At 36.9% G+C, this 27,915-nt stretch overlaps 1 protein-coding gene across 1 annotated transcript; it reads left to right on the top strand.

Moving 5' to 3' along the window:
- Positions 1-27,915, top strand: LOC121314728 (ceramide glucosyltransferase). The gene is made up of 9 exons (XM_041248322.1): positions 1-190; positions 10,645-10,786; positions 19,677-19,779; positions 21,190-21,291; positions 21,656-21,768; positions 23,037-23,215; positions 24,797-24,883; positions 25,457-25,646; positions 27,483-27,915. Exons 1-9 carry the CDS (start codon positions 93-95, stop codon positions 27,651-27,653), a joined length of 1,185 nt encoding a protein of 394 aa, XP_041104256.1. The 5' UTR covers positions 1-92; the 3' UTR covers positions 27,654-27,915.

Here is a 27,915-nt window from a genome sequence, read left to right as displayed (position 1 = left end):
TTGGGGCTGTGTTTCTGCTGAATGGTCTGTTTTTTCAGTCGCCTCACAGAGTTCCTGTGGAAAGTACAGATCGGAGTGCTTACCAGACAGACATGGCCCTACTAGAACTTGCCATGCAGGGGCTCGCCATCTTCGGATTCATCCTTTTTCTCGTGCTGTGGTTTATGCACTTCATGTCCATCATTTATGTGTAAGTCAGGGCCTTTCTTTAACATTGTATTTTCTGCTTGCTGTGCTTTCCACCTCAGTTGTGTTGTGTAGTTGGGCACTCGAGTTTGCCATTGTAAAATACTAGACGCCGTTTACGTTAGGCCTAGATGTCACCAGTCGTGTACATCAGTACGATTTGATTTATATCCACCTTGGTAACCTGAATATTAATACAACATACAGCAAGACGAAATATTATATATTATATATATATATATATATATATATATATATATATATATATATATATATATATATATCACACACACACACAATAAAATAATAAACAGGGACCAGAAAAACATCTGATGTCTGGTGTACCGTATTCAGAATAGTTTGTACTAGTACAGTAGGTGGACTAATGTGTAACTTGGTGCACTGTGTACCGGTAGTTTTTGTTGTTTATTGTTAGTTTGATAAGATATTTTAAATATTAACAGTAAGCTATGTCGTGTGTTTTTTTCTCATACGAATTGAACAGTGGGCTAAAAACCATTTCTGGGGAGTACTATCTTTTTTTTATTTTTTAGTAAACACCGCACCACAATTTTCCATCGAGGAAACAAGGACAATACACTATCATATATGTTTGAACTGTTAAAATATTGCTGTAATTTAAATAAGAAAACTGAGTTATGTTCATTGTCATTATGTGCCTGAACCTCACTGAGCTGCCGTACTAATGGTGAGCGGTCTTGTTAGTGCCTGAAAATAAATTGTGACAATTGATACATTATAATTTAATGTGGTCGTTTAAGTGACGGTGTTAATAGTGGGTATTTAGCTGCATAATTATCAAGTGCAAGCATTTTGTTTTTAGTAATGGGGACAGTTATTGCCATTTCCAGATTACAAGCATAATATTAGCAAAGTGAGATTGAAACTACAGTACCACCATCGTTGCTCCAAGATTGTCAGTGCAGTGCCCAGAGATACATGATCAGGGATCATGTCACATGACAATATCGTGACAGAAGGATCCAGCGCTTTAATTAATGTAACAATGAATAGTTAGGAGCACAGGCACCAACATTATCGTAACGGTCCACCAATTTTAATGTACAAGATAAAATACGATGTTTGACCCAAGTGGGTGTTTTAACACGATTCGTCATTTTTTTTTTAAATGTATGTATTCGCCGATTTGCTGTTGCAGCTTAATACTGTAGTTGTTTAATATAAATGGGTGTGTCCCAGTGTCTGTTCTCAGGTTACTGATTTTTGTTTTTTTGTTTTCTGTCTGTTGGTGATAGACTGGTCACTTACGGTACAGTAGTTATAGGTTAACCTAATTTTGTATTTTTTTTCCCTCTGGCACAAATCCTAAACGGTGGAATTAGGAACATGTTAATCTGTTTTAGTATGATTTATGTAGTTTATACCGACTGTAAAAACAGTTTAGCCCCGTAACCTTCTTGGAGACTGCTCTCTGTAACTTACTGCTTCGGCCAGCAGTAAATAAATACAGTAGACGAATTGGCCGTTTCTTTTTTTAGGTGCTGTACCTTGGTAAGGGAAAAAGAATAAAGTAGAATGTTACTTTGAATACGGCTCCGATGTAACAAGATATATCTTGTGCTTTTATGTTATGAAGCATCGATTGGTGTGCATCAGGGGCGCCGGAGTGTGGGAAATACTGTGAGATGAGAGAAAAAATACACTACTATGGGCTATTTGCATTTAATCTGATCTAAACCTGGTGCAGCATTTATCATGGCTTTTCAAATTCCCCTATAGAACTACAGTACCATGCTTGATTATGCTGTGTGCCTTACAGAGCAACATGGTAAGGTTCAAGGAGGAAGAATCTAAAACGTCCTTTATGGAATTAAGAACATAAGAACATAAGAAAGTTTACAAACGAGAGGAGGCCATTCGGCCCAAGTAGCTTATTGATCCCAAAATCTCATCAAGCAGTTCTTGAAGGATCCCAGGGTGTCAGCTTCAACAACATTACTGGGGAGTTTGAAGACCCTCACAATGTCTGTGTAAAAAAGTGGTCTCCTGCTTTCTGTTCTGAATGCCCCTTACCTTCAGTTGCATTTTTATTTTAACTTGTTTGGTGCCTGTGAAAATATGAAGTGTGTATTGCTGTGTTATTCATCTTCTCAGGGAGGGAGGCTGTTATATTGTTGTCAAATGTGGCCACTTTAGGTTTCTACTGTATACTGCACTATGAATTATTGTCTTCACATTTGGTACACAACTGTTCAAAGATTTTTGGTTAGTTGTCCATTTAAAAAAAAAACAAAAAACAAAAAAACAAAAAAAAAACAAAACACATTTGGTACACAACTGTTCAAAGTCTAAAAACCAATCAACAGGTAGAATTTTTAAAAAAAAAAAACAAAAAAAAAAAAAACAACAGCAACCACGTTTGTGTAGATATTAATCAGCCTACACGCTTTCACATATGGTGAAGAGTCCAGTTTAAAAAAATAAAATAAAATAAATCAAACACTCCAGTAGTCCATAAACCATAGAGTAATCTGTGGTTCTCCCTGTTTGATCCTGATCTAAGCTGTGCAGGGAAATTCAATAAATACATAAATAAATACATAAATAAATACCATTCAGGAAATACAACTTGTTAATACCTTCCAACATTTTCTGTACTGTTCCAGATGGAAACTAAGATGAGCTGTACGGTTTCATTTTTCTTATTTAATTAGGCCTATATAAAAATGTCCTGTAAGAGTCACGCCAAAAGGCCACATTTTGTTGGGTGGATATTGCCTTGTTTTGTAACATGCTGTACACTATATGCCTATATATACTTTTTTAAAATTCATTTATTTTTTATTGTTAATGTTGGTGGATCTACTGTGCTGGCCCAGGGCCTCCACATATTTAGGTCTGCAGCCCTGTTCAAATTTTTTTTTTTTTTTTTTTTTTTTTGTTTGGAACGATCGCCTGCACTCAGAATGGAAGAGCTACTGGTTTATACAATAATCCTTGATTTGTAGCAGATGTTTCTTATTCATATAGTTTTCAGTGCAGCACAGTAGCAGTTTTATGGTGTGCGTTTGTGTATGTGTGTAGCAAATTTCAACTTCCCCCAAATAAAATGGGAAAACCCGGTGGGTAGCACGAAGGATGAAATTGAAATGGTGGAAATGACAAATGACTGCTTCCTAACACAATTTGTGAAGGCACCCACTAGAGGGGAGGCATGCCTTGATTTAGTCTTTTCAAATAACGAAGATAGAATAACTAAAACAGAGGTCAGAGAACCACTGGCAAACTCAGACCACAACATGGTCTCATTTGAAGTGTTTTTTAAATCCTCAAAAGTAAAGACTAAAGCTAAGGTTTACAATTTTAGAAAAGACAAACTATGAAGGTATGAAACAGAGACTAACAGAAGTAGATTGGAGTAAAATAGAGAAAACACCCACAGAAGAAGGATGGTTGTTCTTCAAAAATGTAGTACTAGAGGCGCAAAACAATTATATCCCTAAAGTAGACAAATCTAAATGTAAAACTAAATTGCCAAAATGGTTTAATAGATCAATTAAAAAAAATATTCAGCGAAAAAAGGCACTTTACAGAGCATTAAAAAAGGACCAAAAAGAAAGTACACAGAAAGAGTACACAGAACTGCAAATGCAAGTCAAAAAGGAAGTTAGAAAGGCCAAGAGAGAAATAGAAATGAACATTGCTAAGGGAGCTAAAACCAATTCCAAAATGTTTTTCCAATATTACAACAGCAAGAGAACATTCAAAGAGGAGATTAAATGTTTAAGAGATACAAATGGCAAAATCGTAGATGAAGAAAAAAAAATAGCAAATATGTTAAATGATTACTTTTCACAAGTTTTTACAAAGGAAGATACTGACAACATGCCCCACATGTCATCCAGTTCCTATCCAGTTTTAAATAACTTTAGCATAACTGAGGCAGAAGTGTTAAAGGGACTAGGAGCTCTTAAAATAAACAAATCCCCTGGGCCGGATGAGATCCTCCCAGTAGTACTCAAAGAAATGAAAGAAGTAATTTACAAACCGCTAACCAAGATCATGCAGCAGTCTCTTGACACAGGGGTTGTACCGACAGACTGGAAAATTGCAAACGTAATACCGATCCACAAAAAGGGAAACAAAACTGAACCAGGTAACTACAGACCAGTAAGCCTGACTTCTATTATATGCAAACTTATGGAAACTATAATAAGAAACCAAAATGGAAAATTACCTATATGGTAACAGGGTACTGGGAGACAGTCAACATGGTTTTAGGAAAGGGAGATCGTGCCTAACTAACTTGCTTGATTTTTTTGAGGATGCAACATCGATAATGGATAATTGCAAAGCATATGATATGGTTTTATTTAGATTTCCAGAAAGCTTTTGACAAAGTCCCGCACAAAAGATTAATTCTCAAACTGAACGCAGTTGGGATTCAAGGAAACACATGTACATGGATTAGGGAGTGGTTAACATGTAGAAAACAGAAAGTACTGATTAGAGGAAAAACCTCAGAATGGAGTGTGGTAACCAGCGGTGTACCACAGGGATCAGTATTAGGTCCTCTGCTATTCCTAATCTACATTAATGATTTAGATTCTGGTATAGTAAGCAAACTTGTTAAATTTGCAGACGACACAAAAGTAGGAGGAGTGGCAAACACTGTTGCAGCAGCAAAGGTCATTCAAAATGATCTAGACAAGATTCAGAACTGGGCAGACACATGGCAAATGACATTTAATAGAGAAAAGTGTAAGGTACTGCACGCAGGAAATAAAAATGTACATTATAAATATCATATGGGAGATACTGAAATTGGAGAAGGAATCTATGAAAAAGACCTAGGAGTTTTTGTTGACTCAGAAATGTCTTCATCTAGACAATGTGGGGAAGCTATAAAAAAGGCTAACAAGATGCTCGGATACATTGTGAAAAGTGTTGAATTTAAATCAAGGGAAGTAATGTTAAAACTGTACAATGCACTTGTAAGACCTCATCTTGAATATTGTGTTCAGTTCTGGTCACCTCGCTATAAAAAAGATATTGCTGCTCTAGAAAGAGTGCAAAGAAGAGCGACCAGAATTATTCCGGGCCTTAAAAGGCATGTCATATGCAGACAGGCTAAAAGAATTGAATCTGTTCAGTCTTGAACAAAGAAGACTACGTGGCGACCTAATTCAAGCATTCAAAATTCTAAAAGGTATTGACAGTGTCGTGGAACCCAAGGGACTTTTTCAGCCTGAAAAAAGAAACAAGGACCAGGGGTCACAAATGGAGTTTAGAAAAAGGGGCATTCAGAACAGAAAATAGGAGACACTTTTTTACACAGAGAATTGTGAGGGTCTGGAATCAACTCCCCAGTAATGTTGTTGAAAGCTGACACCCTGGGATCCTTCAAGAAGCTGCTTGATGAGATTTTGGGATCAATAAGCTACTAACAACCAAACGAGCAAGATGGGCCGAATGGCCTCCTCTCGTTTGTAAACTTTCTTATGTTCTTATGTATGTATGTATTATTGACTGTTTTGACAATGGTACGGACAATCTTAATAGTTGTGGATGAGAACAGTGTTTTATGTGTATGTAAAAGCAAGCAACTAAGGAAATGGTCATCATTTTAATGTAAAGACACACACTTCTTTAGCTATTAGTATCGTTGCGTGCAAAATAAACAGTGGTGGCCAAGTTGCTGAATTATTGATCATTATTGAGATCCACAAACCTACAGTTTTTATATTTCTCGCTTGGTTACTAAGTATCGCTTAATTACTAAATAACAGGAAGAACAGGTAATTGTGACAAATTAAACTTAGTTGTGAATGCACTGCAGCTCATATTGTGTGAAAGAAACAACCTGAACGTTAACCCGCTAGATTTTTTTTTTTTTAATTTCATATTTGTATAATTAAAGTTGTATGATGTAGGAGTAATTACCTTTCAATATGATCCAGTGTCATCTTGGCTAGCAGAGCATTCACCTTTCTGTTTACCTTTTGCGTGCATTGGTAATATGGGAGTACTGAGCGACATAAACAAATTGGTCATGTGATACAAAAAGGCGGCCTCTAAGTCTGCTTTGCGTTCATATGTAAAAGCCGGCCCTGGTCCTGGATTGCAGACCCTAGGCCACATCAAAACATCAGCCTAAATCTAGGTTCTCCCTGGGCTGCCTATTCTTTTTTTTGGAGTGTGCACATATGAGAATACTGCCCTGAGGCAGCCCTGGGCTGCTTTAAATCGCAAGTGTGAATGGGGTCTAAGGCTCGGGGAGATTGTGCTTAACTTGATGATCCCGTTGATTCTGAGCTGGAATTTCTTGTTCTCCTATTTCTCAACTGTTACTGTAGACCCACTGTAGACTACCCTCTCAATTCCTATGGGAAATCCCAAGATTCTGTTGCTAATCAATAGGGAATTGTAATATTTAAAGTGTGTAACTGGTTCCAGAATTTATGAATACATGTTTTAAATTGAAGTTTAAGGATTATGGGGAAAAGAAACGTAATGGATCAGACAGCTAGATGGTTGGATTTTTAAATTGCACCCACAGTAAGTTAACAATAATAATTATATATAATCCTTATTTAATTAAGTTGTGGGTTTCTTTAGAGATATTTGACTGCAAGGGATAGATTTGATTTTCCATGTTATAACATGAATATTAATCAATTTAAAATGAAAGATAAGCATAATTTAATATTGGCCAGTCCCAAAAGTATCCAAGTTCCTTTAAAATGTGTCAGTGACTGATCAGTGCCTACAACCTGTAATAACAATCCATCTTCTTGCTTGCTTCCTATTGTAAATGTCAATTGTTAGTATTAGTGAAAAACCATAGCACACTGAACTCTTGGTTTGTATTTTACTTTTATGACCTCTGAGTAAAGTGATGTAGGCTTTTTGAATCCTTTCCAAATTCACTGCTGCTGTGTTTTCCTCCATTGAGAAATTTCCTGCAATGTGGGACTGCCGCAGTCCAGAAGTGATGGCTACAGCGTTGTTTGCCCAGCATGACAGAATCTGCAGTGTGCTTACGTCACACGCAAGCTTCAGAGAGGGAGAGCATGTAGGTAGAGCATTCCCAGAGCATTTAGAAATTCTCCTGTGGTGCAGTAACTGAACATTTCTCGGAAGATGTGGGGAGTCAGTGCATACTGTACAGTACTGCAGGCTGAAAAATAAGAGTAGTAAAAATAGGAGAGCTGCAAACCTGGTTTTTAAAGGATTTTTAAAGTTTAAGTATACTGAAAACACATTTTATTTTCTGCTTAAGTTAATGATGGCCATTTATTTTTCTTTTGAATACAGCCGTACACATACAGAGCAGGAGACGGAAGAAAAATATTTAAAAATCAAACGTTGCTTTTATAAAATCATTCTAACACTGTGGGAGGCTGTGTGGTCTGGTGGTTTAAAGAAAAGGGCTTTTAACCAGGTGGTCCCCGGTTCAAATCCTGGCTCAGTCTCACTGTGTGACCCTGAGCAAGTCACTTAACCTCCTTATGCTCCGTCTTTTTGGGTGAGATGTTGTTGTAAGTGACTCTGCAGTTGATGCATAGTTCACACACCCTAGTCTGTGTAAGTCACCTTGGATTGGCGCCTGCTAAATAAACAAATAATACTGGTGTTTGTGGTTTTTTGTAAACCTATAGTCTGAACTGCTGATCAGTACCATATGCACCCTGTTTTGTTAACAAAATGGGATGGGTTGGACTCGGACGGTACTGTATGTTTGTCCTAATTAGCCTGTTCACTTTTAAGTTCTGCAATGTGGATTTAAATGACACACACATTAGAGAGACTGGCTCAACTATTATTTACCACCACTGGAGTAATTTGAGACCTTCTTATTACATTAGTATTTGCATTCTGACTTGCTGCATCCCCTTTCCCGGTGTTACCAATTACCCTGGTAAATACTGAGTGTATCTTTTGTTACAATTTACTGAATAGCCTAGTGTCATCTAAAATGTATACACATCTCAAACTGTAACATCAAGTGTAATAGATTTTTAAAAGTTATTTTTGCTCACGGTTTAGTATATATTTATTTGACCAATCTTTGGCCCATGTTCCAAGTTGGGTCCCCCCCCCCCCCCCCCCCCCCCCCCCCACAGCTTCTTTGAACCACAGCTCTTGTCGGTAGTGTGCTGGGTTCATTTCAGAGGAGCTTTTGAACATGAAAGTGGAAAACAATTGTGGACAGACGTGTACTGTAGCTATAGCTGAACAGACACCTGTTATAGTACTGTCACCTCAAACTTTCTGTACCATAGTGAGTTGGACCATGCCAACTTTACCATCAGTTTGCAGTATTTAGCATTAAGGCACAACATTTTAGATTGTGAATCCTAAGTATTAAAACAGCCCATGTGATCCATACTGTAAATTCAAGTAATCATTAAGACTATTGTAAAGCGTCAGTGTGGGTCAAAATATCATTCTTTGTATGACATTAACATAATTTAAATATATAGAGGGGGGTCCTAAGCCATTCTCTGTATCTGCTTGATTTCTGATCACAAACTTCCCCACTGACAAATAATGCTTTTAAAGTGTCATGAACTAACTGCTGGACAAGTTTTTTATTTTCTCCCATCACTGAATAAATCTTTTAAAATATCTTTTAAATAAGTTATAAGTTGCTTTTCAGAATATTGCCTTAATTTAAAATGCAAACAGTGACAGAACATTATGTTGTCACTAATTACTTTGTTTACAAGGGAGTACAGTAATAGAAGGATTAAGTTTGGATGACTTGATAGACTTGTAAAACATCCAGTACATCTTATGTTGCCTTAAAAGCCAATTGGAGTTTCATTTAAACTTGTTTCAGCATTTAATTTTATTACTCTTATTGGGTGGTAGTGCAGAATTTATTACCAGAGTGAAAGCTTTTAAAATGCCTTTTAAATGAGATGGGATTATATGGACCTTGACACCCAAAGCCTTCCCTTCAATAACACAGACTCTGTCCAATGAGAGAGAATGTACTTATATTGTCTTGCACTGGTCTGATAATGAAATGCAATATTTAAGATTACATTGGCTGCGAAACAAGCTTAAAGCTAAAGCATAAAGCTTAACTCAGCATTTGGATTTCCTTTTGAATGTTTATTGGGTTGTTAGGATTAAGGGGCTGAGCTACACTAAATAGTAAAACTAGAAAAATATCCTATTCTACAATGTACTGCATGCAAATGTACAGTACGTGCTCATTTCCGAGTCATGCAATCAGTTAGAGCTACATTTAAACTGGAAAGGATCTCTGAGACTTTGAGGCATGATCGATTGATCAGCGGGTCCTTTGGTCCATTCTCCTGGGTGTTCTTGGAACGGCAATGCTTGCATTTTAATAGGTCAAGCCCATACTTGTTCTCTCAAGCTACAGCACAGACAGAGTAGCCCAAATTACAGAAACATTAAAGACACACCTGTTACCATGGCAATGCACCAGGATTGTTTAGCATGTTGTACAAAAAGGGTTAGGAGAAATATTGTTGGAATTTCCCCTTTTATAACCCTAGAGCTTGGAATATGCACAACACATCAGGTAAATAATATACAGTATTTGTCGAACTCGACGCGGAACTCTTGACCAATGGTGCACGAAGCAGGATGCGGGGGGGGGGGGTCAGCGAGCTGTGTGATTTGCCTTGGAAATAGAAATCAGATGAGCTGCTACTATGGCAGCCTTTCTATAACTTTGTTGTAGCAGGAGAACATGCCTTTATAGATTTACAAACTCACTTTTCTCTAGTGTGTCACAAATAATTAGGTTTTAACTGCCTGTGTTGTATTGAATGGACTTCCCTGTGTGATGTAACCAAGGTTCTGTAGACAATCTAGGGCATGTGTATAATTCCTCTCCTATCTATTGTGAGTGCTTTGAGGGACATATGTCATTCCCCTGGACTAGTATTGTGGTTCTGTACTTTTGCTGGTTGGGTGGTTGTGAATGTAATTTGAGGGCTGCATGCTGTGGTGTACCATATTACCTTTCCCAGTACCCTACTGGGATGAGGGGGAAGGTGCTGCCCTTTCAGTCCATGAAGCAGGATGTTTCTGCCTTGATTGTCGGGTCTGCTAGAAAAATAGCCGTTGTCTTTTTAAGCCGAGAGGTGTTTGGTTACAAGAGATAAACAAGGGTGATCAGGCCCATTGTTATTGCCAGTGTACAATAGTCCGCCAGTCAGTAATAAGAATATGATTTTTTTTTTTTTTCCAGTAAGACTCTTGTTGCTGTAATAGTAAGTAAAGCACCTGAAGACTCTTCAGAAACTTTCTTCATTAGAAACAACTTTTTTTTTTTTTTTTTTTTTTTTTTTTTTGTGTTGGCATGAATTATGTTTTGTTGGAATGATTCTTTTAATTTCTCTTTCCGATTTGAAGTGTTGCAGACAAGCCTATATGACTGTTTACTGTTGTAAAGTATATTAAAGCTGTGGTGTACCAACCTCTTTGCAGACGTCTTCATCTCAACAAGAAAGCCTCTGACAAACAGCCCTACAGCAAGCTTGCAGGCGTCTCATTGCTGAAGCCCTTGAAAGGAGTGGACCCCAACCTCATCAGCAACCTAGAAACCTTCTTCGAGTTGGATTATCCCAGAGTATGTATAGAATCTGTTTTTTTTCTATTTTTTATTGAGACAGGACAATAAGAATAGCAAATCCTTTTTTTTTTTTTTTTTTTTGTGCCACTGTATTGTTTTTTTGGCTTACTGTTCAGTACCTGACAAATCTTGCAAATGGTCCAATTATTTATATAGTGGCTGCACAAGACCAAGCAAATAAACTAAAATGAAGCCCACATTTTAAATGGCCTCGTGAATGAGAAGATTTTTATTTCTCAAACTTTTTGTAACATTGTATTGTGTTCTACTGTAACGGAGTGCAACTGTAGATGTCTAAGAACTGGCTTTGGTTCTTGAGTACAGAGCTGTCTTCATCAGCCTCACAGAAACTCTGCTTATTACCACTATAACCAGTGATGCTTTTTGTTATCATTTGCTATTGCTGAATAAGCTTTCAAGTGTCATACTGTACAATATACTAAACACCTTGCCTTCATATACAGCAAACACACCATTTTAGTACAGTAGTCTGCACTACAGTTTTGGTGAAAAAAGTTATACCATTTTAATAGAAATAGTTTTTTACTTCGAAATTTAGTGTTGTTTTTGGAGTCACTTTATGTGAAACACCAGGATATGCACCACAAAAGAAACTGATTTGCTACTCTGTTCATTTTATTTACCTGCAAATAGTACTGCAGGCTGATCTCGGTATACAGTGCAGTAGCGTAAAATACAATATATTTAACTGATATATATCCGTGTAGTATCTTTATGCTGTTCCTCTGTTTTAATGTACTGTGCAGTATGTGAGTTTTGTACTGTACATGTTTCTGAGGAGAGTTGGATATAATCCTTGCACACATCTAGTAATGCTAATCCATGCCCCGGTTCCTACAATATATCCTGTCGATTTGCTTGTTAGGTTATGGTGTGCGCCCCAAAATGAGTTATTAATGGCACCTCTCGCTCTTGTTGGAAGAAATTTGGAATTCAATTAAAATGATTCTGGCTACAGTTACTGTGTGTTCTTTTAATCTTATATTAGCAGGGTTACAGTCCAGAAACATAACTGGTTAGCTCCCTGAGAGAGGAAGAGAGCTTGAAATAAGACCTTCAGACTGAGAGTGTTCTTTGTGTTTGCATCAAATCCAAGCATGTGGCAGTAAATGCTCTTTCCACCCATCCACCACAGGCCAGCACAGCACTTTAACTATTTCCCTTTTGGAGCCAGGAGACTGATTCTGGCTTAGTTTCGAGGTTAATTAAGTTCTTGGTTTAGGTCTTATTATGCTCTATAATAGTCAGCCATGCTACTTTTATCCTTTTCCACTTTAGAATCTGCAGCTGCTAATGTGCTATAGACAATTTGGCCATTTTACAGATCTGGCAGTACATTAGAGGTTCAAATACAGTAATTGTTAACTATACACAACAATTTCTACAGTAGTTTTGTCAAAATCAATTGTCACAAATTCCATAGCTCTACAATGTGCACCACATTTTTGGGTAAAACTGGTTTCGCAAAAAATGTGCAAATTGCACTTTGTCGTAATGATATTGATAAATGTGACCCTTTGTGTCTGAGGGAACTAACTTGGATTGAGAGTTCAACCTCCATGTATCCAACTGGTTCAACCAGTACTTTCAAGGAGAGGATAGGTAGCTTACAGTATGAACGTTAACTTGCAAGCTATGCTTATCTGTGGAATCGCTGCCAGATTTGCTCTTGAAAATAATTTGCAAGTTAAGGCAGTTGAAGAATCATCTGTGTGCTATGTCTTATTGGGATTTATATTTGTAGTTGTAGTTAAAGTAGCCTGTATATCTTATTTTTATGTCGTAACACCCAGATTTGGAATATCTTCTTATTATAGGTGCTATATTCCTGCAAACTGTATTGGCCTTCACCAGTTGGTGCATAAAATATTACAAGGTTTGTTATTTTTATTTATATGAAATTTAGGAAATTATGCAACGGTTGTTAACTGGGCATGTATTTATCTGTTCCAGTACTTACTAGGACGGTAGTGTAACATACATGCCTGCCACAACTGTATTCAAAATTAGATTTGTTAGTATGATGAAGTTTATAACCATGCCATATACAGGCTGCACAGAATAAGAATTGCTAATGAAAAGTTTAATCAGTTTGATAAGAGATTCTCCAGATATAAGGGGCCTATGCGAAAGTGTGACATATTGAAGAATGGATGAACAGGCAGACGGATGCAGACAAGCCCCTTTATCACCAGAATCTGATATTCTCAATTACTTAAGTTAAACAATGTTAATACCAAGTTTAATGAAAACTGGATAAGTGTTTAAGAGAAATGCACAGATGGAGGGATGTACAGACAGACCCCCTGCATACGTACAACAAGCAACATTATCGCCTTTGCAGGGGATCTCACCCCTATTCGGGTCTGATATACAGGTTCTACTGTGTAGTGTAGAAATTCTAGTAGCACTGAGACGTTCTGCTCCAGTTTTCTGATTTTAGCAGCTGTTCTTGGATGATGTTGAGGATGATGATCCTTTTGGATAGGTACTCTGTACCCAACGGCACAGTTCAGTGCACTAGGTCTTGCTTTGAGTCCCTGCCTAGTTCTCCCAGCTGTAATCACATGTACTGTAGTACTCCAGTGCTGGAGGATGTTAATTTAAAGCCAGTCTTTTCATTTTCATTTAAAGTAGGAGGCAAGAAATCTTAAGTTAGAAGGCAAGGGGGATATGGGGGTCCTCCCCCAGCGCAGGTGCAGATGGCAACACCCCCCCCCCCCCCAACGAAACATTTCAGGGTTTTGTAGAGGTCAAAAACTGCATATACTGGGCCTAAATATGTACCTTAATAGGGACCCAAAATTCAAAAGAAGTGTAACTTTGTTCATTTTTCTCATGATTTTAGGCATTGAGATTTAAAGAGCAAGTAAAAGTTACTTGTGTCTATGAAAAGTAATTCTAAAATAATTTAGTTATATTAGAATTTTAAAACCACAAACTTGTCTTGGCACACAGTAAATTTCAAAGTAAGCAAACTCTGTTTGGTTTTGCAATAATTTATTACACAAAGTGGGTGAAAGACAAACCCAGAAACCAATGAAACAGAGAAATTATATTTGAGGCCCAAAAACAGGCCAAAAACAGTCACAGTATATAGACATCATAATACCAAGTGAGACAGAAAAGAAAAATGTGACACAATTTCTAAATTAGACATAAGACGCAGTGTTAATTGGTGGTAAATTTGAATACAGGAAAGCTAAGTACACAAGCTGTATTTTGTGTTCTATTTTTTCATGTTTTGCATTTTATAGAAAAACAAAAGCACGCATTTTAAGTTTCTCAAAATAGGAACCAACCAGCCCTTGCATTTATTTTTAGGATTCCAAGTCTACATACCTTCCCATGTCGCCGTTTCTCTAACTGCAGTCTGACAATATGCAAGTGCATTAATAATTTCAAACACTGTTAATTTTACAGTTCAGAAGTTCGTTTCTCTTGCATTTTCTGTAAACATTAATGTGATTATTTTTCTTTTTAATATTTTTGTTTTTAAACAGTTTTGTTGCTTGATTTAAAATAAATACAAATAACAATAATGTATTGGCATTTACTTGAACAATGTAAGTAAAAGTCCAGTACATACCTATCAAGTTATAAGTGTATGAAATGGAAAACATGGAAACTACTTCAAATGCAAAAGAGTAATGTTGAAATGGAAAAACACTTTGGTGTACAAATTACATACACAAATGGCTTTGGATATTTCTTATTCATTTTATTAATACACATTAGCACAAACTGACATAACACTTCTTTAGGAGGTTAGCATGAACTACTATAGGAATCACATTGATGTTTATGTAGTACCCTGGATAAGGGTAAAAGTTATTAACATAGATTGTGTACACTCTTTAAGATTTTCAACGTAATACTGTTGTAGCTCAGTTTTGCCAGAACGTGTCACCATGAGAGCCACTCAGATTGATGCGCTAACTATACAGCTGGTGTGCGTAGGAGACAGAGTAAAAAGTTTCAAAGTGAAAGCAGATGCAGAATTCGCCCATTCATTTAATGCCTACATTTTTATACTGTGTATCTATATTTGCACCATGTCTTTTAGCACCCTAAATGCCTGGACACACCAGCGCTCCTTTACTTTACCTATACTTAACAATATATCGTTACATTTAGCGCAAAAATACCCCCCTCCCCAGACTGTTACTCTTGCCTAACCTACACAGAAGAACGTATGTCTGTGTTTTGGGATGACATGCAAAGCGTGACATCAACTTGAAGAAGATATTTGTACGGTACATAAGTTTGAACATGCATTTCAGTTTGTCTTGGAACTTCTTAAAAAGGGAATTTAGATACTTCTAAAAATAACAACCCTTTGTCTTTAGTCATCTTAAGTACAGTGCCTATGTAAACAGTATGTGTGTGGTGCGTATTTGTATGTGAGTGTGCGTGTGCATGTGTGTGGGTGTACTTTTATATCTGCATTTTGTTTGTATACTGCCAATTCCTTTGTATACTGGGGTCAGTTCCTTTTATAATCTGTCTGCAGCCAATCCAGACCAGGGAAGTTATTCTTGTATTGAGTCATGAGTATCCACAGTGTATGAAACAATATCAGAGAAAAATAATTGTTTGTTGTATCTAAACTTAAATCTGGTGCCTGTGACTTGATGCACTGCCTTTCAGAACAGTATACCTCCCTCTGACTGCACGTTTTCTGGGAATTCCCAGAAAAGGTTGGCAGCTTTGCACAATGTGGATCCCCTGACTGTGTATGAATGACTCAACCTGCACACCACACGGTGAGCCACTCAAGGACCCCTACCTTGTCTCTCTTTAGAAATAGTTCAGGGACCGTATTACTGCATACAAAGATTTTCTTTTTATTAAGACATCTTTAAAAGGTAATAGTTAGGTCAAGATCTATTATGGCTGTCAGGTGGAGTCTGTCCAAAAGTCACTTTTTTTAACACTAAAAACAAATATATATATATATATATATTATATATATAATATATATATATTCTAATATTATTATATTTTTTTTATAAAAAATAAAAAAAAAACAAGAAACTTTTGTAAAACTGAATTTTGTGAGAAGTGATACTCTGCAGTATAGTTGTGAAGACAACACTCAAAGTAAGACAATTACCCTGCTTAAAGACATTTAACAATAATGAGGCTAAATGGACAAACAAGATTATCAAAGTGCTTTATCAGGATTTTTGCTTTCAGTAGAACTAGAGGTTATGGTTGAGTACGTATTGAGAGAGATTCTGGTATTAGCAACACGTTTCAGTTCTCTGAGGGGACCTGCACAGAAAGTGAGAAAGCAGAAATGGTGCTAGGAAGAAAGTCTGAGCACGTGAGGTTCGCGGCTATTTCCGCTGGGGTTGCAGTCCAGCGGGTGATATTATATAATGAAAAATCAGAAACTTGAATGACGCAATGCATAAAAATGCATACAAACAAGGGCAGCTCACATTGAGCCGGAGTCTAACATAATTGTACTTATCATATAAACGCAAATAGGCTTAGAACTACATGCTTACTGCTACAACTACGTGCAGGTGAGATGAGAGCAGACACTGTTCAAGTTTGTCATGTTTACATCTGTCGTATTATGCAGTACCACTGTGTGCTAGGATGCAGACTACCAGAAGTTAAAGCGCTATGTGTCTGAGTGAGTGAGAGCAAACTAGAGCTGTGTTGACTTTTCAGTGTATTGTGTATTTTCAGTACTCAACAACTTGCGTGTTCAGAGGATCATATCTAGTTTTCAACAACACCTGCCGGCGTGTAAAAGTGCAGTTCCACAGCTTCCAACGACCTCTCTATCCAGCGGCTCATGCCAGCTACTTCTGTGACATCCAAATTCCTGGGCAATGCCCAAGAAAACGAAGCACAGAGAATCGGTGAAACGTAAGCTAACACAACTTTCCCACTGATTTGACAGCACATTTCAATGACTGACTTGTTTCGGCAGTTCTTTGTATTCACTCATTTCTAATCTGGTTAATCTAATTTTCAGTTTATTATATCCAATGCACTACCCTGTCTTTATATTTGCACAGCTATTCTTGGAGCAGGGAGGTGTAGTGGGTTGCAAGGGGGTGGAAGGTTGAGCACCACTGATCTAAGTGGTGTCAGAGCTACATACAGCCATTGTTTAAATCCTTAAAAGGAGGTGTGAACACCAACACGTGTGTTTGTGTGTGTTTGTTTTTTACTACTTTGTTCTAGGGTACAAAAACGCAGCAAATGTCATCACAATTGGCAGTGTTAAGCACATCATGTACACTAGTAGTTTTTTTTTAGCCCTCTGTGTAGTACATTGCAGTTTCTATAAAAAAAAACAAACAAACAAGATATAAGCAGCTTATATTGTGACATCTGCCTTCTATCATTTGTGACACTAATAGCCCCTAATTTGATTAACCAGTTTTGAAGCTGTTTTAAGCTTATTATGTTGAGGGTATTACATCTCCAAGTGTATTGTTTTCATGACTAGCCTCTCTGCTTGCTAACCTACCGTGAAACAATTGAAATGACAGTGTTTCTCATTGTTCTACCCTTCAGAGGTTCAGGGCAGGTCCCAGCCTAATAACTAGGATCTGAAAAGAATGATGGTTTTCATTGAAGTGCTTGATAGATTTCGTTTCTGTTGCTTGTGCTGATGATGGCGTTGTGTAACAGGCTGCAGAGGGGAGGTGGGAGGTGGGAGGGCTGGTAAGCGCACAATGTATAAGAATCCTATAAAACAATTTCTGTGTGCTGAAATTACTGCATTTTTATTATTTCAGGTACGGTATATTCACTTTCTGCAGTTCATTGCAAAGAACAAGAAATTGTAAAAACACAAAGTGACGTACATACATGTCTTTAAACTTCCTATGCTATGATGTAGTAATATTTTTTTGTAAACTAAAACGCGGATGCCGCCTACGCAGGTTTGATACTAACTTATACAAATTCTAGTACTGTAGATGATTTTACATTAAAACTGAACTGATGTTTTAGGGGAAATAACAAAGCAGTTCAGTTCAGGAATGGCCCATCTTTGCTAGTTTGCTTCCTCTTACAATATGAATGCGAGTTAGAAATCCCAGAGTGAACAAAGGCACATATAAAGCATGACCAGCTTTGATGGACTTGAGACTCTAGGCTGTTTTTGGCATCTAACCCTGACAAACTTGTAGCTAGTTAGTTGTATCAATGCTAATAAAAAAGAAAAAGCAATCATTGTGTATATTATCTGGTGTGTCTTAAGCAAAGACTTGTCACAGTTCCTGTTTCTGTGCAAGTGGCAGCTGTTACTGTGAGTATAGAGGAATTACTAAATATTTCAAGGCCTGCCGATTACACTCCTGTTCTGTAATTTAATTTCGTAGGGCTAGCAATCTGGTGCTTGACGAAAGAGTTATTTTAGAACATGCATAGAATCCCTCTGTAATGTAACATCTACAGTGCTGTAGTTTAACAGGGAGGTTATAAATGTTTTTTAAAATGGCAGCGCCTGATCAACAAAGTTTCCATCAAAGCACTGATGTGGGGTCCATACTGTGGAAAATCTTTCTGAAGAAATTTTTGGCTCTGTTCGGACTCATAATGCAGGCTTCCAACTGCGAAGGCGGTTCATACTGTACTTGATTGTTTGACGCTTTTGCTATTATGGTAGTGTGATCAAACAAACTTCCTGACCATACCAAACTACCTAACAGCTGATCTTGTAGATTGTGCTCACATTGCTGGTGCAACATTGCACATTGACTTGACAGCAAAAACACATTTTTAGCAATTTCAACAGATGTAGATGTTACATTACAGAGGGATTGTATGCATGTTCTAAAATAACTCCCCATTTAAATGCGTCAAGATTTCAGGTTGTAACACAACAAACTGTGAAAATGTCCATGGGGGTGACTACTTCCTATAGGCACTGTACCTGTACAGTAATACATGTAACTTTTGAAAACTGCATTTGGTACTGTAGATCAAGCCAAGTTTTAATTAGAATTGTCTTTTGTGGAAAAACAAACGGAACTGTCAATAACACATGTTTTGGGCAAAATACCAAAATTAAACTATTGTCAATATTTTGTCATTATGAAAGTTGTAGGGTTTTACAGTACTCTGTTCAGGTTAATTATAAAAAATAAAAACAAGGTTTGAAGGTGAGTGCTACAGGACGTGCTTACTTAAAGATCTGACCAGTTACACAGTCCAACAAGAAAGTGTGTCGTATGCCTACATGTTCTAGTCCATACGTAATCCTCACCCCAGTGTCTTCAATCCCAACAATTTTCCCCTAGACTGTAAGACCACAAAAGCTGCTGGAGCTTATCCTATGGAGGTTTGCATATGGGGATTGTGACTATAAAGCAATGTTTTATATTTTCCCAATCAAAAGTATGATCTTAACATTCTCACATTACAATGCAAGATTTGTAGGTGAAGTGACCGTCACAGTTTGATGTGACGCCGCTGTGAAAGATTATAGTATGACCACTCGCACTGCTCAAAAATACATATACAAAACTCCTGGTTCACTTTCCCGAGTTAAAAAACAAAAAAAAACAAACACAAGATTGAGATGGTGCCACCAGAGCTACTGTATGTGATGTTTGCTAAATGTGATGGTTGGGAAAACTTCCAAAATGAATGGACTTGGTCAGAATGCTATGGTAAGGGAAGATAAACCTTTTAAGATTTACATTTTCATTTGTAGTTGACTGATACACCAGATTGAAGGGGTTCGGTCTTCAAAGAAGACAACAGTCAATAAGCTTGGTCTGCAGAAAACAGATTTGTATTTTCTCATCTGCAAGTTTCAGGCTGTCAAACTCTGTCTACTATGCTAGGCTGAGATTAATATCTTGTATCCTTGTTCTGTTTTTACCAGTATGAAGTGCTCCTTTGTGTCCAAGACCATGATGATCCAGCCATCGATGTATGTAAAAAGCTGCTGGGCAAATACCCAAATGTGGATGCCAGGCTATTTATAGGTAACAACTTGATGACATTTGCCCTTCTTGCTTTCTGTACAAAACATGTATGTGGTGTTAGTGAGTGTGTAGTGTTAGTCACTAGCTGGAAGACTTGGTAGAGTGAACACCCCTATTTTATTTTACATGTCAGAAAGTGGACTATTGTTAAGCTTTTCATTTCTAAGTCGATGTATGGCAGCATAACGGCAGATCTGCATTCACCTGTATCAGAAATGTTTGTGGAGTGTTCACTGTTACAAGACAGTTTAGACAGGTTAGGATTAGTACATGCAACACATGGTTTAAGTCAAAGACAAAACTACATACATCTAATAATATCTCCTTCCCTGTCGGTAATCTGTCACAAACTGGAATGAAAAGCAGTGTTATTTAGCGTAACTCCTTAAGCAGATTCAACGTCCGGGGGGGGGGGGGGGGAGGAGAATGTATTAAGAGTGATAGTCAATGCTTTCAAATCCATTCTCTAACCTGCAGGAACCATGTAACTAAGAATGTGTCAGGGTTTCAAAAAAATGTGGCGTTGCACATCCCCACTTGTTGCTACAGCTGTTTCAATATCGTACCTGTAAACAAAAAGAGCTTTGAAACCAGACTTTAAAATTATAATTGTATAAAGTTATCCAGGATGTTAAAAATTACAGGTGTGTTACTTAAACAGTTGTGGGGAAACTGGGGACATATAATGCTATATTTTTCGGAACCCTGCTACTCACTCTTAAGCTCTTGGCCAGTCAATGAAAATGTGCCTTTACCACAGGCAGTAATCAGGAACAGAATATATATAGGAAAACTATATATACTGTATATGCTTGCAAAATCTAATGGTTAAAAAAAAAAAACAATCTTCAGTTCTAAAAAGAATAGTAAATTAAACAAACAAAAAACTACCTCCCACTATAGAAATCTTATATTTTCAGAGCTATCAAGATTATTTGAAACCGCATTCAATCCTGTAATTGTTTGAACTTGATGAATGTTCACATTTAATTGAATTTAATGAAGCAATAAATGGTAAACACCACAAGTGCTCTTGTCTATCTGGTGTTAAAAGAAAAGACAACATAGGGTTGACATTCAGTTGCTTTTTCATAAGGCCAAGCATTGCACAGCTCTATATAATGCAGAATTAAACATGAAGGTCTATAAACAGAGCACCCAGCCTTCCATTATAGGAAAGTAAAGAGCATTTCTCTCGAATCCAGTTTGCAAAGTATTGAAAATCAATTTGCATTCTGATTTCTAAATAATTAAAGCCTTGTTGTCTTTTTACAGTCCATCACATAGTCCTGTTGTGGTTATGTTCTGCATGACCTGTGCATTCCATTTATAAAGGATAGAAACCTGCTGTCAATAAACATGTATTCATCTTTGCCGTGGCCAGTAGTAACCTCAGCTTTTATTTTACAGGTGGTAAAAAAGTTGGCATTAACCCAAAAATAAACAACTTAATGCCAGGATATGAAGTAGCCAAGTATGACCTGGTTTGGATCTGTGACAGTGGTATTCGAGGTAAGACTGATTAATAATGTCTTAGTAAATGTTTTTTTTTTTTTTTTTTTTAGTGGTTTAAAATCTATTTTTGTAAACAAATTAAATATTTTTAAAAAAAATAAGAAAATAGTTCTAAAACAATTTAGCTCATCAAGAGGAGTGTTCTGAGTAATGGGCAAAAAAGATATTTCTGATAAGTCTTGCCTTTGCAAATGCAGTAGGGGGTGGGGGTATATGAACAGGGCTGGAAATATGACTCCCATTGCATTGTAGTTTTAGTGAAAACTGGAGATCAAACTGCTGCAACAGGGTGTCCAGCTGTATTCAGTGTTTAATCTGTACTTACAAACAGACTTTTTAAAAAGTTTTTACTATTTTGCAGTGAAACCAGACACTTTGACAGACATGGCCAATCAGATGACAGAAAAAGTGGGTCTAGTCCACGGGCTCCCATATGTAGCAGACAGACAAGGCTTTGCAGCCACTTTAGAACAGGTAATGGTGGTTTTAGATCAAGTTTAGCCATTCCAGGTAGCTACACGGCAACCAAGAAGCATTTTACCTGTATTTCAAAGGTGTATGTGAGGTTATACGTGCATTATTTTGAAATTCATTACAAAGAACTGAATATGCAGGTGTTTCTCTGTTACTTTTGAATCCGTGTACAGTAGGAACAATACAAATAAGGCCACAAAGCGACAATGCAGAAGTTGACTGTTCTCTTTCTGTGACAATCAATAAAATGTTGTCTTTCACAAATTTAAAAACCTACCTCTGTTTACACAACACCACACACATAGGGTTTGTCCATGCTGACTGTTCCAAGCTTTTTAGTAATTGACTTGTTCGGTCAATTTCATTTTAACAAAAAGGCTTACATTATACATGTACTTTATGCAAAGGAGGGGTGTCATTCATAACCACGTCCCTGAAGTGCAGACCCTGTCCCTAAGTGTTTCCTGGTTGTAGCCAGGGCATTTTGCAAATTCCTTTACAAATTAATTGAATCAAATGCTGCTAAGTAATGTGTTAAACATATATAACGAAGATTATTGCTTATAGAGAAGTAAAACCGAGGTCCTGTTGCAACTGACTGCAGCAGCAGATGTTTGATTCATAGTTCACCCCTCTAGTCTCTGTAAGTTGGTTAGGATTAAAGTGTCTGCTAAATGATTAACAGTAATAGAGGTTTGATCAATTAATATCTAGGTGTCTCAATTAATGTAGTTTCCAGGGTCCCTGCCAAGAGTTTTGCAAGGCAAGAATTTTGCTGGCTTTATTTTATTGTTGATTGATACCAAAACAGAATTTCGCTCTGGTTCTCGCTCTGGGACCTTCAATAAGATTTCTCTTTAGCTATGTTTATCTCAGTTTCTATTCAACAAAGCACATCCGGTCCACGGTTCCTTGTTGAAATGTTTAGCTCAGCAAAGTCTTTACACTTGTATCATTCAAAATAGAACGACTTCCTGCTTTCTATTTTTCCAGCTAAAGTTCATCTGTAAAGTTTATATAATGAATTTGATAATCCTTCAATAACAGAAAACCTGCCAGTTCCCGATTCACACATCAGGCTAAATTTAATACAAGTTGGTGTGGCAGTAATTGCATTTAAAAAAATAAATAAATAAATAAAACACTGGCATGCCAATTCTTTATAAATATGTCTGTTGTATCTTTACATTCATCTGGAACACTGAAGTGACTAAAAATGGGTAGCTATGGTTTAAATGAAGAAACTAAAGCGGTTTTCTTTGTTCCAGGTGTATTTCGGCACATCTCACCCACGTTCCTATATCTCGGCTAATGTTACTGGCATTAAATGTGTAACCGGAATGTCTTGCTTGATGAGGAAGGATGTGCTCGATCAAGCAGGGGGCCTCATTGCTTTCGCACAGTACATCGCAGAAGATTACTTTATGGCCAAAGCCATTGCTGACAGGTAGGAAGAGTTTAACAGCTATGTTATTTTAAATCCCTTTAGTAGAACTCCTTATGGTTCCACTCCGCTATCCACAATGATGTGTTACTATTATTCAAAGATTCATATTTGAGTAGGTCACTTATGAAGCAATGGGCAGAAATTTCAAACTTTTTAGCCCCTGCTGTGTGTTGCATCTAATTATGATGAAACTTGCTAGAACCTTAAGCACATTTTTTTATTTATTTTTTTTCAAATCATAATCTCTGATTTATATGAAGGTTGCCTGTCAGTCTGTTTGACTCTCTGTATGTCACACATTGTTGCATATGTCCAGTTTTTCTGGTGTTCTGTAAATAAGTGACAGGAAAGCCTGTAAAAAGCCTGTTTTTTTTTTTTAATCTATCAAGAAGTTGCGGCCACTGTGTATTAAAGTTGCGGTTTTAGCGTAGTCATACATATAAACAGTTTGCAGTATATATACTGTACTTGCTTTCAAGGTGGATTTTTGTTCATTTGTTGAAAGAAAAAAAATACAAATAGATAACCAGAGACATAAGTTCTTAAGACTTCCTGTTTATCACCATTTCAAATAAAATGTTTTACGCTGTGTTTCATTACAAGTGAAGAGTTGTAGCTAACAATAATGACGCATAACATATAGTACTTGCAGAACAGTACAAGCTCACTCACAAAACTGAACCACCACTACAGGAATAAACCTTCAGTTTAAGAGCAGTGACAGTACAGTATTTGAATCAATGCCCATAGTCTTCTTTCCTGTTGCTATGGTTAGATCACTGATTGGCTAAAGAGGATGACAGGGCATACCAATTCCCCACTAGCAAAAGACAATTTGAGAGTGATCTTTCCTTTTCTGGTTCAGTTCAGTTTTCAGCTTTTTGCAATGAAATGACATATAAATAATAGAAACATTTATAGTCACATTAAAAGTTGCAGCAACTATAAACAGTTGTAGTCTGTGTTAAGTTGTTGTTTCAGGAACAAATTCACGGCCTGCGATTTTCTTACAGCCTTAGTGATAGTTGTGTCTATGGTGGAGCATTGGTTGTTAACAAGTAGTAATTGCCCCTATTTAAAATCTAACACAATAACCTTTTTTGTTCCAGCTATGTAGTGACCCTCATCAAAGATACATTAAAATATTATGATCTGTTTTAAAAAAGGTTAATTCCATCTGAAGCTCTGAAGTTCATAGTCACACGCACAAAGCCAAATTTATGCAAGTGAAAGCACAAATTAACATTGATAATTTGTTTTAAATTGATCGTCACAAGATGCAACAAATATTAAAGATACTAAACACTTTTAGTACAGATATCTTTGTCATATTTTACATAGTAAATACAGATAGACTGAAAATACTGTGCGTCATACAGTTTGAGGTAGTTTGAGCTCTGTTGTTGTACCTGAGCATCAGTGTTCTGTGAAAACACTTATTAGGCACTTAAGAGGGTATTCTGGAGTAGCTGAAAATGATTTCACAGTCCCTGATTAGCCAAACAGTATATTAAAGCTGCATCTGTCTGATTCCAAAGTGAATGACTGAATGATTTATTTATTTTTTCTGCCTACTTCTAGGGGGTGGAAGTTTTCCATGGCAACACAAGTAGCAATGCAGAACTCTGGTTCTTACTCAATTTCTCAGTTCCAATCGCGAATGATCAGGTAAGTTTTTTTTTTTTTTCTTTTTATAGTATTAAGTGCCTGTTGGATTGACTGTTATAGTGTACTAGCGTACATTATCTTAACAATTGTAGGTCGCCCAGGATAAGGGCGTCTGCTAAAAAAATTAATAATAGTAATTATCGTTTGCTTTTATGCAATATTTTTGTATGTGAACATGTGAAAACATGAATTTTACGTTGAAAACAATTGTATATTATTTCTGCCAGGATTTTAATAAAAAGTACACATTTTGTAAAGCCTCCTGGATTGGATAAAATAAATTAAATAAAACATTGAATGTACAATCCAAAAATCTGTAAGAGGTTAAAAGAAATGAACTTTCCTAATTTGTTGGTAGCTTGTATCTGCTGCAACTGAATATTGAAGCACCGTCCATATGCAGCTTGGCTACATAAATAAATCTGTCAGCTGTGTAACATTTTGTCCACACACCTGTTTATCCATTTTCATTTCCATGTTTTTGTAATGTGGTCGTCTAAAGGTAACATCAGTATGACAAAACGAGTTCAATGTGTTTGTTGCCTTTTCCAAACTTTTTTCTTTTGGTTTCAGATGGGCCAAACTACGAATTAACATGCTTCCAGCCACGATTATCTGCGAGCCAATCTCGGAGTGCTTTGTGGCTAGCCTAATAATCGGCTGGGCAGCTCATTATATTTTCAGATGGGACATCATGGTGTTTTTCATGTGTCATTGCCTAGCCTGGTTTATATCAGATTACATCCAACTCCGAGGAGTCCAGGTAAGGAAACCTATGTCATTACAACAGCTTCATCTTTAAGCTTGGCAGCGCCTGGCTTCTGCTTCCAGCAAGCTTGCAAGTCTAGCTGCGAACAAGACACTCCTCAGCAAAATGTGTAAATGCTGACGCTGGACTTAGTGCTTTTCTCTATAGCTCTGTAGGGAACACTTATAATTGTATTCCTAAGATTCTCATTCTGTGACTGTGAAACTAGACTAGTAAAGTAGGTATTTTTACCCCTTTTAGCTTAAAGGAGGATTTTAAAATCCATGTCTTACCTTTTACTAACATTATTATCGCTGCCCCTCCTCCCCATTCTTCTGTTTGAACTTTTGGTTCTTGGGTTGAATTTTATTCTTCAGTTTTTCTGAATTAACTTACTGTAAAATACATGAGTGAAGAAAACAATGTGATATGTACAGATGAAACTACACAGGAAGGGAATCAATTGCACAAACCAAAAAGGAGGTTAAAACTGTTCTGGGGTTGTGAAGACAATGTAAAATGTTGATTGGCTAGATTTAAATAAAAAAAGTGTATTGTGAAAACAGTGGTCTGCTGTATTGAAACTGCAGTTAGTTGCTCGTGACCCGTATCACTCTACTGTAGTACCGAGTTTTCATTGACTCGATTCTGCTTATGTTCAGGTACTGCAGATCATTTGACCCTTACAGTAATTTCAGAAAACTGTGGAGGCCTGAGGCCTTTCTGTTATAGAGCCCCCCCCCACTACCTTAAAAATAGGCTTCAGTGCACACGTTGTCATTTTCTAATGTAATGCTCTCTGTCCAGCCTTTAGAATTGTACTTAATCAGAATGCCTACTGATATATAATTAAGATAAAACATGTTAGAATGTAAGTAGATGGAGAATCTTTGCTACCAAGGAAGGAATATTGAAAATAGTCTCTTCCAGCAGTGTTTTGAGTTAGTTGGATAGCAGTTGTTTTGCATATTATGCCTAGTAAATATAATCAAAATGGAGTTATACATTAAAGCAATTGAATATTAATTTAATTATTATTTTTTGATACTGGATGAAAACTGGAAAAAAAACCCCAAAAACTAGCTTCTTGTAAATAGGATGCAGGGGTATGTAATTTGTGTTGCCCAGCGCCCGGGACAATAAGATTTGTGTGAGGAACAACAAGTTTTGCTGTTATACTTTGCCCGTCGTAGTTTTTATTAATTTTTCCTATGTTTGTTTTGTTGCTAGAAAGACACTCTGCTTATGTTTTTAGAGCCACGCAAGTTTCTGCAAACTGAATTGCGGAAGTCTAGCACCTACACACAGACATTTCAAAAGTGTTTACGGCCCACCCCTATCACTTCTGATTGGCCAGCTGATCTTCTGGTTACAAAAAAGCCTAGAAATGGCTGCCATTAGCATAGACTAATCTTTTAAACTTAAAGTATTATTTAAGTTTTTTGCAAATGAGCAAATAAGGGCCGCTGCTTTCTTTGCTGCATTTAAAATATCAGGTTCATGCATTAATCTAGTAAATTTACAACAACAACAAAACGCCATAGCCACTAAGGTATTACTGGATTAGAAAAAATCATGTTGTCTAATATATAAAAATTATTTCTGAGTCAACTTTGTGGTCAATGTGGATGAAGTAAAGTTATACATAATGTTCACACTTTAATTGAATAAGGGTTGCTCTTCTTAATATTTTTATGGAACCTCAGCCCATCTACAATGCATTTTATTAGGATTTAACTTGTACAGCACCATGAGGTCGTTTCCAGGAAATAAATCATTGTTGTATCGTTAAGTTGGCATTAGCCTATTTTGTTGTTGAGAACCTGTATTTCTTTATTTCTTCTTCTATAGGGGGGATCTCCGTGCTTTTCCAAACTTGACTATGCCGTGGCGTGGTTCATCAGAGAATCCATGACGATACACATCTTTTTATCAGCCTTGTGGGACCCTACAATCAGCTGGAGGACGGGGCGCTACAGGTTACGCTGCGGAGGCACAGCTGAGGAAATCCTTGACGTATAACTGCGATAAAAACCTGGGACTATGTAAAAGAAAAAATACAACAAATGCAAAAAAATATACATTGTTTGTATTGGGGGGGTGGGGGGACCCTGGAAACTTTTAAATAATTCAACCTTTGATAGTTTTTACTTGTCTGTGTAAAAAGTGTTTATTATTTATTTGTGTGGCACTTGCAGCTAGCTTTTTTAAGACTGTAAATGTAGTTTCATCACCCCTAAAAAGGTAGTTGGGGGGGACAGGACAACCAAGGAAAAAGGAACTT

The sequence above is a fragment of the Polyodon spathula genome, chromosome 1 (assembly GCF_017654505.1).
Source record: "Polyodon spathula isolate WHYD16114869_AA chromosome 1, ASM1765450v1, whole genome shotgun sequence".
NCBI classification, from domain to species: domain Eukaryota; kingdom Metazoa; phylum Chordata; class Actinopteri; order Acipenseriformes; family Polyodontidae; genus Polyodon; species Polyodon spathula.
This window is presented reverse-complemented; position numbering and strand designations above follow the sequence as displayed.